Raw genomic sequence first — 20,876 nt, 5'->3', positions numbered from 1 at the left:
GCATTTGCACTGATTATACAAGGAAATTCTTCAATTTTTACTAGAATCATTTGCTATAGACAACTATGAATTTAGCCACTAGTATCAAATTGGCTATAACTATTTCTCTACTTTTGTTTCGTTGTATTGAAAGAAAGAGAGAGAAATATGACCCACTTTACTGATTGTGTTGATATGAAGTAATAGTTGCCGCTACCACGTTAACATTATATTACGCAAGGCATAACTCAGACTTATGTTAGTTCTTTCGTTCTGGAGCAGATTGATATTTTACTTGGTTCGTTTTCGTTTTAGCACGCATTGTTAAAATTGATATTCAAGAAATAGACGCCTTGAGAACTTATATTTTTAGGATAAAGTCTGATGGTTATTCAAAGGTATAGTCATTAAATTGAATTGTTTTAAGAATAAATTACAACATTTTTGCACTCATACATACGAACAGTGTTGCTACCAAACTACATAGCAATTTTTCGGATACCGTGACACCGGAAGTAGAATTAAATTTCAATAAGATGTGTTTATATCATCATAATTCAGGGGCGCAATTACTGTGATCCGGGCGGTAGTATTAACTATTTGATAAAGTAGATATGAATATCTTTGCCACAAGACCTTCTTTAATACCCAGATTCAAAGTTTGAAAAAAAAATCTTAGGAATTCTTATTCGTGATTACTAATTAGTAACTATTGGTATATGGTCGAATCGCTTAACTATTTCATGCGTCGGGGTATACGAGTTTTTTCTTTTGGCTCTTTATAGTTATTTTTAATAGTTTGTTTGAAATAAGTCCAAAATGACCCAGCTCCAGATGTAATCTCAGGGGTTCGAAAAGTTGAGTCACAACTTATCTTAACAAATAAATTAAATATTGGTTTTTCCACGGTGTTAGACGGTAAGGTGAAATTATCAACAAATATTGAAAAAAACTTTTATTTTATCTTCAAAACTTCATTCTCTATATTGAGATTGTAAAGAAAATTAAATGGAATTATAAGATAAGGGTTCGTGCATGTGACGTTTAAGTCATGAGAGTTGTACTTGAAAGGTGGTGTTATTCTTAACTCAAACGTTACATGCTATCTTTCAAGCTTATCTAATATCTCTTGAATAAGAAATGCAAATCGTGTGAATGTTGGCCCTCGCTTCGCTCTCGTCGCAATCAGTCTCGTGCCAATTTTGTTATCATTTATTTTAAGATTTACTCGGATATGGAAAATAAAAATCCTTAGGGAACAGTGTCCGCCATTTTAGGCTTCGACTAAACCATAAATCCCAGAAAATTCCAAAAATTTGCTACTTCTTAGTAGACATTTTCAAAAATACCTCCAAAATTTAGTCTAATTTTTTTTTTTTAATCTGTTAAGAACTTTACCCCAGATGTCAGTAGATTAGAAGAAAGTTTTTGAAAAAAGGTTCGGAATTAGTATAGTTATAGGCCATCAAAACTTCGTCAAAAACTTTTTCGGTAATAACTCTTAAATCATTTTTTTCATCTGAGAACCATTCCTCATGAATTTGATTCTTCAATGAGGGATTCAAAAATTTCGAAAATCGGGTCAGATTAGTCCGATATTGTCCATCTACGAACTTGACCTCAGACATTTTTGAAAATCGGTTTAGTGTTATTTGTGCCATAAAGTGTTACAGGCATTTGAGTATTCTACGTTTTATGCCAATACAAATACATTTTTACAAAATTGTTACATAAAATATCGCTACAATAGGAAACAAAAAATCGAACGAAACGTGAGTCAGTGTCTTAATCTGACTTTTTCACGTAGGTGGTCTGATTTCTCTGAATCGGGCGGTCCCGACGATCGCTCATAAATGAATCCGTGCCTGTGATAATTTAGTCAAGAAAGCGCCATTCTCTTTAGAGGCTCTTACATCAGGACTTGAGAATTTTTATTTTATTTTGATTCGCTTGAGTAAATTTAAAAATAGCAGATTGACCCCAAAAATAAATTCATGCAGAAAATTCACAAAATTTAAAAAAAAATCTTTTAGAGTGTCCACTGTCCACCATATCATCGGCGAATTAAAATTCATTCAAATTGAGTAAACACGAATACATTTGCCTTTGCGTCGTTTCATTATACAAGAAACCATTATCCTAAGAGAAGTATAAGTATAAGCTATAACCAGAAATAGTAATCAAGACAATTTTGAATCGCACAACCCATTAACTTAAATAACAAGAGTTAACTTACACGAATTTCGTAACACAATGAAATTTAATTGTCAATTTTAGATTTATTATTATAGTTGTGCGATAAATGTCGTCATCATATCCGAACATATTTTTTCGAATCAATTGAAGACTTTATCTCGTCAAGCTCCGATAAGACTACGTTATCGCACAAAATTATCTCTGCCATAATTATCTGCAATAAAGTGTTCCTTGAGAAATGTTTAATCTATTAACGGAGAATATGAATGGATCACATCAACCACGACCGAACTAATCCTGGCCCTTCCATCAACTCAATGTAGCGCTGAGATACAAATTTAGGATGTTACAAATGCGTAAACAAATATTTCTTGAATTATAGAAAAACGATTTTCATAGATTTTCATTTAGTAACCAAATTTTGTGTGGAATCATTTGCAAATCACAACAACTCCCAAAACAGAAAATTTTCACTTTCTGCCCCTGTAAAGAAATGCGGGGAAATTGTAATCGATGATGAAGAATTTAAGTGAAGAGTTTTTCCCTTTTGAGCGTAGTTAATTATTTACACAGAACGTTTAACCTAGCACTCGTTTTGTTAGAATTTTGAGGAAAGAGCGTTTGCGTTTGCCATGTCGTGAAAACTCTGAACATTCATCCCAACGTTGCTCCAGATTGGAGGATTTTTCCGATTTCAACTTATTCGTTCCACATATATACGAAGTTATCAATTTATGGCACATCAATTCTTGAGAGTGAATTGGATTCAATGAACAGCTTAGCCTGATTTGAGTATGACGTTAAGTTTGTTTAATTACTTAGTAAGTTTTTCTAATTACTAATCTAGACAACAATAGCTGATGTGACTGATTCAAGATTAAAACAGACAGTAAAATTAATGACAGTAACATTCTTGCAAGCGGTTCGATTATTGGTATTAAAGAAAGAGAAATATTTCAGGGTGTGAGTCTATAACGAGAATAGCTTGGAACCAAGACCCCGCATCAGCGAATGAGGAGGTTTAGATATGCAATTTTCAATCAGATCATTATAGAAGTCACCAAATTTACAACAGGGTTATCATGTAAATATGTCTTGTTAAGTGTGTTACGAGCCAAGTCATAAAGGTGCACATTAAGCCGCGGGACCTTTGTAACTTCGTGTAATTAATCATTAGATATAAATTTATAATTTGTCCTCGATCTTCTAAAACCAACCGCCATACGGAGACATTTATTTTCAAATAGTTTCAATTTGCTGATCAGATTTTTCAGTAGACAAACCGCCACTGCATAAGTGAGAACTGCTCTTAGAAAAGTCACATATAGACCTTAATTTTCACATCTTGCGAAATTCCATTATTCGCATTCATAATGGGGTAAAGTTTATGCAGTCCTGTATGCACTTTGAGCAATATTTTATTTACATGTTCATTATGTTTCAGATTAGTTTGAACGTGGTAACCCAAAAAGCGTACGCTTTTCTTGTATGGAATTTTGAGGCCATTCATTTCGAGTGAGTTTAGATCATTAACGATGGTTCTTGTGCGATTTGATCGCTGCTTCAAATTTTCCCACATTCACTCTGATCTTCCACTTCTGATAGAAGTGATGCAGTCTATCAAGGTGACTCTGTGCATTAGACTTTGCTCTGCTTTGAGAAATTCTGGTCGAGAAGACGCTCGCTCGTATCATCAGCAAAGACTGTCAGAGTAGTATTCAAATGCATCGGGATGTCTATCATAAATATAATGAAGAGTAGAGACCCCAGTACAGAGCCCTGAGGTACTCCATCATTAACATTAAAAAGATAAGTCCTTCAACTCACATCGTGTCAACGGCTTTTTCTATGTCTAGAAATGCGGCTAACGTAATTTTAGCATCATTGAAGCACATGGCAATCACGGGCAAAAAAGGCTTTCAATGTTAGTAACGTATGGCTTAGGAAGCAATAGTTGAAAGTATTCGCTTATCACTTATATAATTGATGTAAACAAATGTCGGTGGATGAAAAATTCAATTTAAAAATTAAACTTAAAGTTTTTCGATCGAATCAATTTGTCTAAGTCCATGGTACACATAGAAATGATGACTTAAAAAATAATAATTGATTGATTGCAAGTCGGGTAAAGAAACGTTTCTTAATTGAAGAACGAACAAAATTTACAAGTTCCTGAGTGAATAAACATCAAATTCTTGTAAAATCATTTGTTGTTGAAATTGGATGGTACTCTTATCGATAATACACACCACACATACACATTCTACCGATACTTTTTATCCCGATCACGATCCCGGCTCGATGTCGACTAGAACTACTGAGCTGATCACTGCTAACCTTACCATCCCTATAACAGTCTTTGCCACCTCGCTTCCTGCTTTTGACGTTTTTCGATTTGTTTCTGAATGGGTACTGGTAATCGTTGAAAGAGCGTCGAGAACTAATCGAGTTTGAGCAGCCACACACACACGCAACACATACATACACACACACAATTTTTAGAGCAAATAGTAAGCTTTACATAATGCCACCAGCACTGACTCCTCTAACCAGGTGGTCAAATATTGGAAAATTTAGGAATAATTTAGGAACCTATTCAATCGAACAAAATGTAAAATTATATTTACATGCTAGTTTGACCTGCAGTGTTTCGTGATTCTCGCTCCAACGGTTCCTGATGTACCTCGTAGGTACCGATTTGAATGTTTGTGAGCAGATTCCATAGGTGAACAGTTTGTCGGGTCAATGAGTTTGTGATAGTTTTCCAAGTTTATGCATCGTTGCTTGAACAAATGAAATTCTCTTTTGCTTTCAGCGGAAATACCTTGCGGCAGTTTGTCGTCTTTTTTGGTCTAAAGTTAACAACAACGTGAATACTGATACACATAATCCTTGTGAATCGCAAATCCACGCCATTAGTCGTATAAATTTATACGTCAGCGAGAGCTTTTTTCTCCTTTGTTACGATCTGTCAGTTTTTCTATTTTACGATTTAGCATGGAAATGAAAACTAAAATTCAGATATCTTTGCTGTTTTAAGTGGTTTTTAATTATTTTTGGACCAAAATGTTTTAAAATGTGTTTGGAATCGATTGGCATTAACAGATTGTGTGAAAATATTTTTTTCTATTTTCTTATTTTATTAATGTCAATAAATGAGGACGAAAAGTGAATTTCTGACACGGAATTACAGCAACTGTACATGCTCTTTGTGCAACTATTTTGGCATTGAAATCTTCCTGATATTCTTTTGGATTCCTTCTCAGTGATAACATCCACTCCATATTACCTGAATACAGACTTTGTTTTACCTTATCCTTGCGTGATCTTTCCGGATGCGTGATCTTTCGTATCACGCTACGCTGTTCTTGTAAAATGACTAACTTTTTTTTTAATTCAGTCTGCTTCATACGCAAGAGGTCTCGGGTTCGAATCTCATTAGGGCGCGTGCAACAACAATTTTATTTCCAAATTTCAATTTGATTTCTCATACTTTGCACTCTTCAATTTCAAAAATTAGTCTAACGATCGGTGTGTCCGAAGCAATACAACATGCAGAATAATTTTATGGCATGTATTTTTTTAACAGCAAATTTAAATTTCGACTAGTAGCAAAATTATTCTTTTTTCTGCAAATTTATTTTTTTTTAGCAAAATTTTCGTAAAAGGAAAAATTTTGCTGGAAAAAGAATAAATTTGCTACCAGTCGAAATTTAAATTTGCTGTTAAAAAAATATATCCCATAATTTTATTTTAATGTATGAAAAAATGAGGTGGTAAAGAATGCGAGCGGAGCGAGCGAAATTTTTTTTGTGATGAAGATTTCGTTGTATTACCGTTCAGAGATTCTCTGACAGAGAAGATTATTAGTTAATTCCGCGCAGCGAAAATTTTTCGTTCTTTAGGTATGAGCTGCATCAAATTTATTTAAATAAGAAGAAGAGCTGAAAAAAAGAGGACAAAGACAACGTCTTCTTTAAAAAAGTGATGTTCTTAGAATTTTTGTAAAACAGAAGAACGAGATGAAAAAAGAGGACATGTCCTCCAAAAAGAGGACGAATGGGAACCTTACTCAATGTGTAACTTTTTGTATTTTTTTGGGAAATTGAACAATTGCGCCATCCAGAATGTCATAGAAAATGTTCCGTTGGAACTGTTTTTGGAATTCGATGGTGGTCATCGATTAGTGAAGCAGTACGAATGTCGTTGTTGGAATTTTACCCTTGTAAACGGTAAGGTTATTACCATTCCATAATTCCTCAGCAGCTTCCTTAAAACCATCGTCATCGATATAGTGGTCTTCGTTTGTCTTTTTCGTTGTTTCTCCACCACGACGGTGGTGTGTCAATAATAATAATTCTTGAATTGCGAAGGTTTCGCACTCGACAAACGCCTCAGCCAATTCAATGTTCTTTTCAAACATTGATAATTGTTTGGTAATGGCGGCTCCCATTAATGCAAACGTATAGACACCACTTGAAAGCAATGTAAATTCATAGTGGCTTCCTAATTTCGGCGAAGGCTGCTTCGTTTTGCGGAACATTTTCGAACACTATTCTCAAGGCTCGACTGACTCGTGGAATCTCATTTGGTAGCTGAATTCCATCACAACGATAAATGTGGATTCGGAGCATTCAAGAACCACGATAGAATCTTTTACATTTTGTCATAGCACTGTCAGTGCGTTGATTTTGTACATTCGTATGCATTCATACGCTGATTGAAAGTTGAATCAAAATCCCTGGGACAAATGCATTCATTCCTTATGATATTGTAGAACTTTTTGATTTGTGAACTGTTGAGGACAATTTTCACATACGAACTCCAACAGCATTTTTCGGCATTTTCTTATGATCTCTTAAACTGATGACACTTTTACGACAATTAGGGTATTGATTTTTGGAACGTACATACAAGTTAGACACTACATTTACTTCGTGGCATCCCTTAGATTCTAAGTGATGTAAGTTGTCCTTGTTCCATAATATATCGATCACCTCGACGATGACAGTCGATTGAAAATTACCCTGTAGAAAATGAGTCCCATCAACATCGGTTACAGCGTTGGAAATTGTCTAAGAATGACTTACACCCGGTTACCAGCTTTTAAAGTTGGCTTACGGCCATGTACTTATCAAGTACTCTTCACCCTACATTCTCCCCTCCGACTGGACGTATTCTTTTAATTTTCAATCGGAATAAACCAAGCACTACACCCGTCAGCGTAAACGTCATGAGATTTTTCTATTTATTTATTTTTCGTTATAATTTTGAATTTCTACGAATATGTCGGAGAACATTTGCCTAAGAACATCATTTTTGGTACTAATGACCTCATTTATAATTTATTGGTGTGTTGGTATGTAGCATCTAACGAATAGCATGTCAATAAACAAACGTATTCATATCCTTTCCCCCTTTCCCATATTTGTTCAAAATCTCAATTCATAACATAAGTTGTGTGTTGTGAATTCTAATGATGAAAATTGAATTTTCTCTTTCAATATTTTCCAGCAACGCACCTGCAATTCACCTACCGAAGCGATAATCTCAATCTTCGAATGGAAGCACTGACACATGAGCTACAGTTTCTGTCCAAAAATTATGCCACTTTCCTGAAAGAATATTTCCAATCGCAACAAACGCAAAAGGACCTCGAAAAGCCAATTGAAAATGTAATTGGTAAGGTGTTCGATAACGTTCGAACCGATATTGCTACTGCCAAAGACATGCTATCAGCACTTCAGTCGAGTATATCAAGAACTCCGCCTGTAACAGAACGATACGATTTTGCGTTAGAATCATCGGGCAGCGAAATAGCGTCCATTGGCCAAACCGATTTAGTATCGTACTCGTTCAGTTACTTGTTCTTCGGTCCATTTCAAATAAAAAATGCTCCGAGACTAGCTATCAATCCGCTGCTGAATCCCGGCGAATGTTTCGCTTTCAAAGGTAGCACGGGTGAAGTTACAATTAAGTTACGTGATTGGCTGTTTGTAGATTCGGTTGGTGTGGATCATATAACCGACGATATGTCCGCATCCGGAACAATTCAATCTGCTCCGAAAGAGTTCTCCGTCTATGGCTTGAAAAGTCTATCCGATCCTAAGCCATTCAAATTCGGAACGTTCGTGTATGACATCGAAAAGAGAATTCCGGCTCAATTTTTCGTCGTCGAACGTCAGTCCACGGAAAGCGTTCTCTACGTATCGTTTCGATTTCATTCGAATCATGGAGATGGAAAATTTACTTGTGTTTATCGGACCAGAGTGTTTGGTGTGTTGGACGAAAGTCGATCGGAAATACGATTCTATTGACGGAAGAGGCGTTTCGTCCGTTATCAGATTATTAGACTGTTCGGTACAGAGTGGACGAATGCATCAACTGAAAGTGTGTGGAGAAAAGAAATGGTCGCCGATTGTACGATAATTTTATTACGTAAAAAAACATAAAAAATAAATTTGATATCTCGACTCGACTTGCGTAAATGCATTTGATAAAAACGACAAATTTCCTGATAAGTTGAACTGACCACCAAACAGTTAGGTCATTTTTGGCCGATGTTTTCTCCGCTGGAAATTAAATCAAATGTGTTTTAGCCATAGCCAGTAGTGGCGCACCGGTTGCCATCTCAGGATAATCGCCTAAGAAATTTATAATTACTTCTCGCTATTCTTTTGACATTAATTATTGCTAATCTTACCTGCCGAACCGGCAATATCTAAATGGGAATATTTCAACGGTTTGGACGAATTAGTTCCATGTTTATCTAATCCAGAAGCGAGCATGATAAAGGCGGCCGGCGTCTAAAATTTGAATTCACTCATTCCACTAAATCTCTTAACATCAACGGTGTGTCATAAAATGATCTTACCTGATGTCCTCGAGGATTTCGACTCGATGGAAGATTATTAGCTTGAATCACATCTTCACCGATGATTTTACTTTGATGATGACTGAAATCCTCACGTTGTACAGTCGAAACTTCGAATGGATCACCGATCAAATCGCCGTTCTTCTTCAATTCATTGCCATGTCCCTGATCTCTTGCTGGTCCATTGTCCATAACGATTGTGTACCCAGGACCCACAGCCAAGAATGCATGACCAGTAAGTGTAGCAATTGTAAACAAATGAGGATCCGGCATTGTCAGAGCGCGCTGCTTCATCTTTAAATCCACAAATTTGAATTAAATTTTCTCGGATCAAATTTGCACCAACTCTAACAAACCTGGCACAAAGCATCAGCCATGCACATTCGTCCTTCGGCGTCTGTATTTCCAACACGTACTCTAACACCCGACCGAGCCGTAATTACTTCATCGCTAACATAACACTCCTCGCCAACCGAATTTCGGACCATACACATGACACCAATGACATTCGTATGTTGCGGTGCCGTGTCACTCACATACTTCATGAAACCGCCAACGAATGCTGCTCCACACTTATCGCGCGACATACCAGCCATAATTCCACCGGCCTTGATGTCAGCACCGCCAGTGTCGTATGTAACACCTTTGCCGACCAAAATGACCGTCTTCTTTGCTGTCTTCGGAGCTGTATATTCCAAATAAATGATGCGACCGCAATGTCTTGGCACTGAAGATGCGGCACGATTGACCGCCTCGAATAGTGGAAAATCTTTTTGGAAAACAGTCAGATCGCTGATGACGGTCAATTTAATGTTTGACGCTTTGGCGAACAGTCGGTCCACGTAGGATTGCACCTTTGGTGGAGCCATTCTTTCAGGATCGCCACCACCTATAACAAAACACATTTTGAATGGTACGCTATCCGAGCTCTTAAAGCGATACCAAAGAAACGAGTTTCCATCAACGGTTCGTTGAAATTTTGAGTTACTCTTGAAAGCTTGAAGTTTTTACGAATTGAAAGAAGAAAAAAAAAACACGAAAACTATTCGGCACTCAACAACAAAAATCCATTCATTCATCAGACAATAGTGGGTATTATATCAAAACGATTGTGGTTGGAGTTCTAAAGTTTTATTTGATGTTAGAACTAAAACGATGAATTTTTTCGGCTGTTTTTCGGTTCTGATTGATTTGGTTGTAATAAATAATTGATTGTTATAAATGTTCCATGGCGCTTCGACGAGTTACATTTGTTTACCATACTTTTAGATGAAGCGGAAATTGTCGGTGCAAATAACATAGGCGGAAAATATTTCTGCTAAATTTGGAAACACTACGGGTCTTAGAACTGACAGACAGTGTAAGTAATAGAATCAGGTCCGTAGTGGGCGGTCGGGTCCGACTGACCTTTTTTTTAATTAAATACTTGGTCTGTTGCATTATAAATCGGCTGTCAGGCAGCCAGACCTAGGCATGTTCGATAATTCATTCGATTGATAAAATATCGATTATTTCCCTGGAATCGATTATCGATATTTTCAGAAAATCAATATCAATCGAATGTTTTATCGATAATCGATAAATATCGACTGATAATCGGCAAATATAGACTGATAATTCGATTTTCAGTGGATATTTGTTGATTATCAGTCAATATTTATCGATTATCGATAAAACATTCGATTGATATAGTATCGATTATTTGGAAATTTTATCATCGATTGATGATATTTTTCAGTGAACATGCCTAGCCAGATCTCACGTGAGAATTCGTATTAATGAACAATGAAAAGCAGAAGAATTTTAGGGTTACCGGATTTCAGTACCATACACTGAGTAGCATACACTCGCTGTATACCAATAAAAGATTGTTTAGTCGTTTAGCCGGCTTTTTATACCGGCTCTCGAATAAACAAGTGCATGCTGAGTCTGTATGGAAAAGGTAACCGAACAATACTAACGGACGAAAATCGATAGAGACTGTAGTGTAATACTACGTTACATTGGATGCTGCGAAAGTAATTGGGGTAACAATTTTGTGATACAAGCAAACTCACAAGTGTGTTTTTGAGCAACAAGCTTCGGTAACTGTTTTTCGACGAATGTACAGTTTGTATATCTGAGCCGAAGTCGAAGTGTACCACTACAAATGTCGAAAAATAGTTACCGAAGCAAGTTGCACAATCATATACGCAGGAAAATTGTTTCCGAATTAATGATTACTTAGAATCCGGTGGATTCCCGCTCACTGCTGACGACATGGAAAGTTAACTTAAAAATTCACGAAAATGAACCAAAAATATTCCACATGCAATCGATCATTTTCGCAGAGGGTAAATTTCTATATAATGGTCAATTTTCGCATGGGACAGGAAGTAAAATCAGTTTACCAAACTTACGATTTCAGTCACACAACAAATGAAAAAAAAATGAAAAAAAAACGAAAAAAACAAACTTACCGACATCTCTGGCTGCAAACAATCCCTTTTCGAATTGCGTGGCCTTGGTAACAATCTCCTTCAGATACTTTGCATCACTATGATAGACACCCATTTTCTCGATTCGTTGTTTTTGCGCAGGAACATCCTCTCGCAATTGAATCGGCTGAAAATAGATAAGATATTTTGGTTATGGTTGCAACAATGTATGGGCTACAAAGGAAAAATAATTATGAACAGAGACATAAATAACGGCAATTCGTCATATGTAATCTGTATGTAACCGACTCAATAACAACAGCAACAAAGAGATAAAAGTTACGAACAATTGAATTCCATTTAAGTATCTATGTAGGGTACCTAGGGTACAGTAATACAGTATACAACACACTGTACATATGAATGGCTAAACTCTTATCGCTGCACAACTCAAATTAAATTCAGTTGCGAAAATGTTCTGAAACTTCGACAAATTATCATATCCAGTATGAGTCAACGAACTTACCACATACAGTTCATGTAGTGCTCCCAACAGACTTTGCAAAGCGGAATATTGATATCTTCCAGATGTATTTTTTGCCTCGGGCAGTACTAAAATTACCGACTTTCCACCAGCCTAACAATCACCAACAGAAAAAAAAATGTTAAAGAGAAAGCCAACGAATGCGAAACTCATCGATTCAACTCACTTTAATAGCTCGAGCAATGGCCTTGCCACTAGCACGGGCATACACTCGTACATCGTCAAAATCGTCCAATACACCGACCGGAGCATTCACAATCCGTAAATTCAGTTTCGGATCTTTGAAGCAAGTGACCTGCGGAGAAAATGTTGTTCAATTTCGTCTGGTAACAACAACCGGCAACAATGAAATATTTGCCAATCGAACCTCTGAATCGAAAGCTTTATCGAACGATCGATGCTCCGCAAAAATACCGGACAGAATCGGTGGTTCTGATTCAATCACACAAATGGAATCCCAAGCCGACACGTTCTCCAAACTCGTGACCTCACATACATCGCATGGAAGATAACTATAAAAACGAATCAATCGTATTAAAATCCAGTGTCTCCTTTCCGAAATTTATCGTCCGTTACGTGTCCATGTTGCCCAGGAACTAATTCAAGCAGACTGACTGATTCGATGTAATGTACTAAGCCTTTAAATCTTGTTGAAACGAATAATTGAATGTTGTCGGGGGTATTGTTTTGATAAGATAACGAAAGTGTACTCAGTATTGCTTTGCGATTAGGATGAGTTTCGAATGGACAAAATGCAATGATAAATGAAACGTTTTAACTGGCATGACAATTCGTCAGTATTACACCGTCAAAATACACAAAAGTCACAAAGAAATGATCCAGCTCTTTTGAAAACAAAAACATATGCAAGATATGCAACCATACCAACCATGCAAATCGAAAATGTATATGCAGTGACGGTCCGTAGAAAGTTTTAAAAACTTAATCTGATCAAAAAATGGTAAACAAGACGGTAGCGACAGTTTTTCGTGGAAACGGGCAATAATTGAATTAAGTTTTAAACTGGAATCAGTGACCGATAGTTGTATAGTTCAAAAAGCCGCACTTAGATAAATATCTGAAATGTACAATATGCATCTATGACATGGCACCTAAGAGACTCGGGTAACTATTTTTTAACAGCTTATTAGCAGATGTCAGACGTTATTTGAAATAGACAGCTGCATTTTGGTAATTTTACTGTTCACACAATACCCATGCTCAGCCGAACATAATCATGCCCATCCTACGGTTATGATTCGAATCTGAACCTGAGTAGGTACGGTGATAAATTGTGAGCATTCAAAAATTATGAGTTTGAACAGTAAGTTTCTTCGGTCTTTTAATGAGTTTGAACAATCGTTGGACAATCTAGGTGTTCACGTTTTAAAAATTGAACTAATTCATATAAAAAGAAGCATGAGTTACGTTTTAGATCATTTAACAGCAATAAGCTGATGGAAATGTAGATGTATGTATATCTTCCAGCGCTTGAAACGAAATAATTTCATTTCTTCTGCTTTTCGTTTGCTGAAAATGGTCTGAAACCGAGTCTGAAACGTAACTCATGCTTGTATTCTTCATTCAATGAAATACTTTACGAAATTTTCTTATTCAGCTACGAAAATGTGAGAAGAGGTAAGAGAAAATCGGTGATTTTTGTAAAATAGAGAACGTCAGGTTAAAGAGTAGTTATTGTTATTTATGCCACCGAGTGAAAAATGCTTTTTTAGACACTAGATAAGCAAGTTGTCACACGAGTGTGGCAAAACACGTCATGTGCCTGAAAAAAACATTTTCTTAAAACAGTGACTAAAAGTGAAACTTTTTTTTCATTTATTGAGATAAACGTTGGATACAATTCGGTGATAAATGATTTTTTAGGGACACGATGTGTAGTTTCAAACTCTGCATGTAGCATCTAGCACCAAAAAAGAATTTACCAGTCAGCTACATAAATAACTATTATGACCGAGTTGCAAATAACGTTTTTCTTAAAAATCCAACGAAAGTTTTACCTTTCGTCCCTGTGTTGAGAAAAAAAATCTATGCCACTCAGCATCATAATATGCAAAATTTGCAAACTTTGGATGGCTCTGTGGCATAAAAATTTGTATGAATCTCGGTAAAAACTATTTCATTAGGCTCACGATGTGTATTATCAAGTTGCGGTCCCGATTCACAATTACACATCTAGAGCCTAATAAAGAACTTTGCACTCGATGTCATAAATAACTATGTTACAAAGTTGGCAACGAAAGAAAAATGAAAATTGCGAAAATACACGTTAGATAGACTACACAAACACCGCTTGAATCTGTTTCAGAAAGAAATTATCGTTTGTTCTTAGAATCCCAAATTTTATCTGATTAGTATAAATGATACGCGTATTTCATTGCTACTGCCCAATGAAATGGAACATTGCTTACCTTTTTCAGTATCCCGACTTCAATTATACACAACTATAGTGAAGAGGAAGCTGTAGGTCTGCGAAGAAACGAGAAAAATAGCGGATGTACTTTATGGACGTCCCCTAAGGACTTCGTTAAATAAAAAATCTGATTTGAGTGAAAAAATTAACTGAAAAATTCATCGGCGATATTTGTGGAACATGGAACAATCAATCCATTTTTGAGTCACTTCCGTAGGAAGACCTTGATTTTCTTAAGTGAAGGCTATGTATATGGAGTGGAGTATAGTCTAAAAGCAGACCGTTTTCCTGTAGGGATTTCAAGGGATTTCATATTTACCTAATTTTGAAAATGTTCTGCCTTGATGAATTTGGTCTCCGGTCACGATCGCAAGGCCAAAAAAGATCTCTATAGAGAACTAATATGTCTTCACGATTACGACTAGTCATTTATGAGATTCATCAGTACTCAGACATGGCTTAGTCGACGGAAGGGAGCCAATGAAATGTGTAAGTGTTTTCTCAATGAAAGGAAATTTTCCAATTTATGGTCGTAATGGTAAACCAGCCGCAGTTTCTACTCTATAAACGTCTTTATTGATTCTATGATTTGAGGGAGCTTTGCCGCCTCAAAAACAACAACTTTTCGGAAGGGCACGACATCAATACTCGCCGGTTCGTTCTCAGTCTGAGCCGCAAATTCAAATTCTATGCAAGAATTTTGTGCGACAATCTCCTCTTCCGCATTTGAGTACTCTGGAATCGTTTGTCCTTTGCTCTTCTTCAATTTTCTTTTGTAGAATTTCAGCAACATCGCGTAATGTGTGAATTTAAATGGCATTTTCTTTCGGTTCGCCCGGTCAATTTCGTTGACCAAACTCTCCATCAGCGGTACAGCAATTTGTGGGGGAATATTTACATATCGTTCGTTCAGCAAAAATCCAACGACATTCGATGTATTTTCGAAGATGTTTTTGAATCGTTCGTGCACCTCAATCGTTGCCGATTCTTTTGCCTTCTGTGCAATCAAATTTCGAAGTTGATTGATGCAACCCACTTCGGATTTATTTAAATTTATCGCTGTCGTTATGCCGAACACCATATTCGCATCGGCCATATCGTCGTCCTCATCTTCATCTTCGTCGTCTTCACACTGTGTCACCACACTTCCGATGTAGTTTTGACCTGACAAAGTCAAACAAAACATTTTGATTAATGTTTCCACCCTCGATTGCTGAATTTTGCTTCACTTACCGATAATGTAATCGGCTAATTCGGACATGTTTACATCTGATTTGAGGAGCAATTGATTCAGCAGTTGCCGTATCCCACCAAAATCGCTGTCGATCGGGTTTCTTCCTTCAAAGTCAACTTGAATTTCCTAGAATTTTTTAGCGCCGATGTAAAGTCATTTGAAGCGAACAATTTTCATATCAAATTTCGTACCTCATTGTGCTCCTCAAGCTCACTACCATCACTCGAGTCACTGTCTTCTGACACCTCCATATCCTCAGCGTTTGGATTTTTCTTCTTCAAAGGCATGGTGAATTCAAGAAAACAAAAATCTCTTCTGGTAATACGCCAATTTCACAATGTACTATAATATCACCGCGTGTATGTGGGGCTGTCAAAGTTGTTTCATGTGTTTCATGCACATTGTAAAATCATATGGACATTACAAAAGTGTTTGTCAACAATATCCCAGTCAAAATATATCTTCCATCTATTTCGTTGGTGTCATCGGATGGTTTATTACAAAGTTCCGCATAAATTTAAATATTTTTGAATTTTGAGATTTATCTTCCAAAATACATTTTTTTTAGACTATCCTTGCACATGTAACATTCATGTAATGTTCCATTCCTTATAAACGAGATAAATGATGAAAATAGTACTTTTTGTGTGAAATCAAGGTTGGTAAAAGACACAAGAAACCATTTTCACTGAAAACATTGATAAGTGAGGCATTTTACCTATTTTACTTTTAAGGAAAAGCTTCGCTGAGAAGCTTTTGAGGGAAATATATCGCTTTATCGCTTAACAATAAAAGGAATGATGGATGTAGCTTCTCATGTTTATGTCGTCCTCGATTTCGCCTCGAATCGGTATATTTTCCATAATTTCCCTTGTTGAACAAATACGACATCATACACAGCTCGTTACATATTTATCAGTTGGATCAAAATGTTGTTGTCAATAATCCCACAAGAAGCTATTTCCATTAATTCTTCTATTGAAATGTAGTTGACTCAACAACATGAGGTAAACTTAAATTTATTCACGACTGCTAAATACATACCTTCTTGTGTTTCATCACCTCGGGTCAACCTACTTTAAGTATGGTTTCCACTCAACAAAAAGTATGTACTCTGTGAAAGAGCCATGAGAGACCGAGGTGTCAAGTAAACAATGCAAAAATTAAAAAAAAATCAATTTTTTTACTCATACGGAGTACGTTTTTGGTAAGTGGAAATCAAGCATTACACCAGAACCACTATTTCCATCATTTTCTCAGAGATATGTGTCAATGCACTTTACATGCTTGCGGGTCGAAAATCGTTCCTTTCATCGTATTTCATGAACTTTCGACTGCATTAACATGTAAAGTCTATTAGAAAACTCAAGGTAAAAAGTCACATTTTTGTGTGCTTATTGACCGTCGCCTCGGATCAACAAAGTTCACATGAAAACTGGACTTTTCAACTTTTTACTATTTGTTATGTAAATGACTGTTACGAGAAAACTGGCAGTTTAAACGAAGCTCGTCTAATCTGCTGTTATTTTCAAATTCAAAACAACTTATGTTTAAAGGACAAGGCGCTTCAGATATTTATTTTTGAATGTGAACGAGAACACAACACATTTGTGGAGAATGACAATCTGTACTCTCTCGCATTAAAATCCGTGGACAACTATTCTGGCAAGCACCGTATTGCTCCACACACAATTTTGATGGATCGATGGGCTTAATTTTATCTAAATCTAAAAAAAAATGCAAAACATGTTACGATGAACGTAAAATCACTTTAAATGAAACTAACCTTCTGACCTCGTCGGTTTGATTAATGACATCATAATAGAGAGAACAACCAGACCCAACATTATCCAATTTATCTTCATAATTGTTTAAATTAACTTTTCCGTGATAAATAATATTGCGTTCGGTAAGAGTCTTACCGTAAGACTCTATTTTCTAGCTAAAGTTAAAGACGTTTAGAGTTTCTATTACAAGTTTCCGACTTAAACTTTCACAAAGTAACAGTTGTAATCATCACTTCAAGGAAAATCGGTAAAAGGTAGGGGATTTGAAGGATTTAAAAAAAAATGAATTGCGCACATACAAAAAAGTGGATGACAGATCAATCTCTATGTGGCCCAGCAGAAATTTTTCAATGTAGAAGCGTTTAAAGAATTACATAAGACGCGATAACTTCGATGACACTAAAATAAGCGACCCATATGACCGGTTTCACTATCCATACTTTGTTTTGATCGTCACCGAGAAACTTTCTCAACTTTAAATCAACTTTTAATCAATAATGCATGGCGATCTATCACCAAACCTGCACACACCCGAATGCAATTTGCTCATAGAAGAATTTAACCAGTGTCACGCAGAGGTACTATCGCGATAAATTTTTGAATTTTGTTCATTCCGATTAATCTGCCAACATTACCGCATCGATCATTTCAGAATCCAGTTGCAAAATTTTTCGGTTCTTGCAATAAAATCGACAAATTGTTAATCGCTTGCTTGAGGAACGAGAGGAAAGCGAATCAAAGCGAGAATTTGAGACGATCAGCCGAAAGACAGAAAAAGTTTCAGGAGAGACTTAATCGCGACAAATCGGAACCAAACGTTCAATAGTGAGAAGACACAATATGACCGAGCTTAGTGATTACTATTTTAACGAGGAAAAGTTACTGTTCGACGGCAAAGAATGCCCTTCTATCGTGTGTGATTTCGATGCCAAATTTCCATCACAAGTCGACCGATACTTTACGCGTTTCTACTATCGCAAATCGGACACCGGCAACGAAGATCATCAGATATTGATTCACTCGAATCGGATTTGTTTGGTTGGACTAGCGCCGTCACACATCGCTTTTGTGAAGGGTATCAAATCAGTCGACTTTAACATCGGTAACATTGACCGCAGGAAGAATCATTGTTCTGGCAAAGGCAAGAAAGGTGCAATGAATTTGCAACCGACATCAGCATTGGCTATTGTAACATGCAAAGACGACACTCAATATAAAGTCGTCAGTTGCATTACTGGTAAGCTAACCGAAGTCAATGAAAGACTGACGGACAACCCACAATTGTTGGCCCAAGAAGGTGATGGATACGTTGCCATTTGTTTGCCGAAAATTGATAAAGTTGAAGACATCAAACAAACTCTCATATCGGAGGAGGAGTACAGAAAAATTTCATCCGACCTCGGTTCCAATAATTGATCCAACTGTGTTCGCTCGATAGTATGTGGTAACAATAAAGTTAAAAGAAAAAACCATTTTTTGTTTCACTTGTTGTCCAGGTCAGACATTTCTATTCCAATTACTTCCATCTTCTGGCAACAAATTATTTGTAATCAACAACACAATATCAATAATCCACCAAATGCCAACACCACCAAGCGTCAGCAGTTTACCCACGGCCGTGCCTGTTTGTCCCAAACAAAATCTGTCCATTCCTAGGAAGCCTAGCAGTATGCTGTACAGCAATGTCGTCACGAAATAGTGTTCAGTGTATTTGACACAGGGAAATCCATCTTTCAGAAACGTTCTCGGACCGTGGCATTCAATGTCGCCTAGTACACTACACTGCACCTTTGTTTTCTCCACATCGTCGTAATAAACGCCGCCAAACTTTAAGCATCCATGGCCGACCTCATCCCGTGCGGTTTTGTTGCCTTTGTGGTCGATGGGTTCCTTACAATCGAGAAAATCGATTGGCAGAAACGAACATTTGACGAGAGGACCCTGAGGATTGTATGTGGCTGTATCGATGCGATCTTTGGATAACTGAGCTGATTCGGAATAGGTACATGCCACCAGCAGTGTGATGATTATGTTTAATTGGAATTTGATGTTAATTGTTCGATGTGTTAAGTCCATTTAGTTTGTTTCTTATTTACATTTTGTTGATTTGGTTTCACTATTTTGGTTTCTTTGTTTTTGGTGATTTCACGGATGAGTCAATGACAACTTGAATGATTGCGTTCATTTTAAACGTCAACAACACTTTTGACATAGAGTACGAGCCGTCCAACATTTTTTTCGTAGAACCGCGAAAACATTTTCATGTTTGAAATAGGCGATGGCATCTGTTCTTGAAATGCTCGTTTGATAAGTAATTGCTGATTTAGATAACAGTGCACAATTGACTAACTGACCCTCCACACGATGAAGCTAAAAACACCTAATGCGAAATTGACTCTTACTGTACAACACACGACGCGAAAGAGACCTAATTCACATTTTTGTTTTATGTAGGATCTGATATTACTAGTACCACAGATTATGACAGCTGTTATATTGAATGCAATTTTTGAATTTTTTCGCAGTCGAAATTTTTGTCGCACATGCAGTTTACTCGAATAAAAACCAAAAAGGCATTCAATTTCAAGACTGTCAAATTTGTGGATCTAGAAATTATGTAGAATCTGTTGAAAACGAAAATGTGATAATTCGTTAATTTTGTTAAGTGTACTGTTAACTTTGGTTTAGGTCAACTTCACGTCGCTATTTGTAGCTAAAGCTCGTTTTTGTGAACCAATTTCACTGCTATGACGTTTCATGGATTCTAATTTACCAGTGTGAAGTTGTTTCACTAGAAAATAGAGCGCAAAGAATGAACTAGTAAAAAAATTATGGCGTCTCTGCAGAGGCTCCTATTTTGCATTCCTATCTACATCAGCAGTAAATTGCCACTGGTTTTATTTTTGACGGTCAAAGTTTTGACAAATTTTGACAAAGTTTTGCTGTACGATGCAATTGTTTTAGTGTGTGCCTGATGCCTGATGTTGAGAACTTTTTCACTAAATTTCACCAAAATCACTATAAAACCTAAAAATTCACTGAATCATAAAACTTACTGACATATTCCTGGCCAAGACATTCTTTAAATCGATTTTTCACCATGAAGCCATGATGGCTCATTTTCGGCCAAATGGAGAAAAATGTAGATCTGGTCGTGGTCTACGTTTTTCTCCATTTGACCAAAAATGAGCCATCATGGCTTCATGGTGAAAAATCGATTTAAAGAATATCTTGGCCAGGAATATGTCAATAAGTTTTATGATTCTTTGGTAAAATTTAGTCAAACATTTCATAATCGTAGGCCCCATTTTAGTGTGTTCTAGATCATATAAGTTTTGGCAACTCGAGTGGCTCCACGAAATCTGCGAAAAAGGAGATCTTTGAGACCTTAAATCACCACAAACTAACTAGCTA

General features: G+C 36.6%; 5 protein-coding genes and 1 long non-coding RNA gene across 6 annotated transcripts; 2 read left to right on the top strand and 4 right to left on the bottom strand.

Moving 5' to 3' along the window:
* Window positions 1-7,359: 7,359 nt before the first annotated feature.
* Window positions 7,360-8,560, top strand: LOC119068805 (SUN domain-containing protein 3). The gene is made up of 2 exons (XM_037172579.1): window positions 7,360-7,534; window positions 7,690-8,560. The coding sequence occupies exons 1-2, from the start codon at window positions 7,462-7,464 to the stop codon at window positions 8,490-8,492; spliced, it is 876 nt and encodes a 291-aa protein (XP_037028474.1). The 5' UTR covers window positions 7,360-7,461; the 3' UTR covers window positions 8,493-8,560.
* A 28-nt stretch (window positions 8,561-8,588) lies between these two features.
* LOC119068804 (putative aminopeptidase W07G4.4) lies at window positions 8,589-13,050 on the bottom strand. Its single transcript, XM_037172578.1, has 9 exons — window positions 12,587-13,050; window positions 12,378-12,522; window positions 12,177-12,305; window positions 11,993-12,103; window positions 11,509-11,653; window positions 9,406-9,938; window positions 9,050-9,343; window positions 8,879-8,981; window positions 8,589-8,819 (listed from the first exon to the last, which is right to left on the bottom strand). Exons 1-9 carry the CDS (start codon window positions 12,592-12,594, stop codon window positions 8,755-8,757), a joined length of 1,533 nt encoding a protein of 510 aa, XP_037028473.1. The 5' UTR covers window positions 12,595-13,050; the 3' UTR covers window positions 8,589-8,754.
* A 1,944-nt stretch (window positions 13,051-14,994) lies between these two features.
* Window positions 14,995-16,078, bottom strand: LOC119068803 (protein BCCIP homolog). Its single transcript, XM_037172577.1, has 3 exons — window positions 15,867-16,078; window positions 15,675-15,801; window positions 14,995-15,605 (listed from the first exon to the last, which is right to left on the bottom strand). Exons 1-3 carry the CDS (start codon window positions 15,960-15,962, stop codon window positions 14,998-15,000), a joined length of 831 nt encoding a protein of 276 aa, XP_037028472.1. The 5' UTR covers window positions 15,963-16,078; the 3' UTR covers window positions 14,995-14,997.
* Window positions 16,079-17,245: 1,167 nt separating this feature from the next.
* Window positions 17,246-17,775, bottom strand: LOC119068802. Its single transcript, XR_005086225.1, has 2 exons — window positions 17,462-17,775; window positions 17,246-17,402 (listed from the first exon to the last, which is right to left on the bottom strand). It is a non-coding gene; the product is annotated as an uncharacterized LOC119068802 (long non-coding RNA).
* Window positions 17,776-17,834: 59 nt separating this feature from the next.
* LOC119068801 (protein Abitram) lies at window positions 17,835-18,932 on the top strand. The gene is made up of 2 exons (XM_037172576.1): window positions 17,835-18,040; window positions 18,115-18,932. The coding sequence occupies exon 2, from the start codon at window positions 18,303-18,305 to the stop codon at window positions 18,876-18,878; it is 576 nt and encodes a 191-aa protein (XP_037028471.1). The 5' UTR covers window positions 17,835-18,040; window positions 18,115-18,302; the 3' UTR covers window positions 18,879-18,932.
* A 2-nt stretch (window positions 18,933-18,934) lies between these two features.
* On the bottom strand, window positions 18,935-19,634 carry LOC119068800 (TM2 domain-containing protein CG11103). Its single transcript, XM_037172575.1, has one exon. The coding sequence runs from the start codon at window positions 19,536-19,538 to the stop codon at window positions 18,960-18,962; it is 579 nt and encodes a 192-aa protein (XP_037028470.1). The 5' UTR covers window positions 19,539-19,634; the 3' UTR covers window positions 18,935-18,959.
* Window positions 19,635-20,876: the final 1,242 nt, after the last annotated feature.

This window comes from Bradysia coprophila (genome assembly GCF_014529535.1).
Source record: "Bradysia coprophila strain Holo2 chromosome X unlocalized genomic scaffold, BU_Bcop_v1 contig_20, whole genome shotgun sequence".
Classification (NCBI taxonomy): domain Eukaryota; kingdom Metazoa; phylum Arthropoda; class Insecta; order Diptera; family Sciaridae; genus Bradysia; species Bradysia coprophila.
The sequence above is the reverse complement of the archived record's forward strand: the minus strand, read 5'-3'. Positions and strand labels throughout refer to the sequence as shown.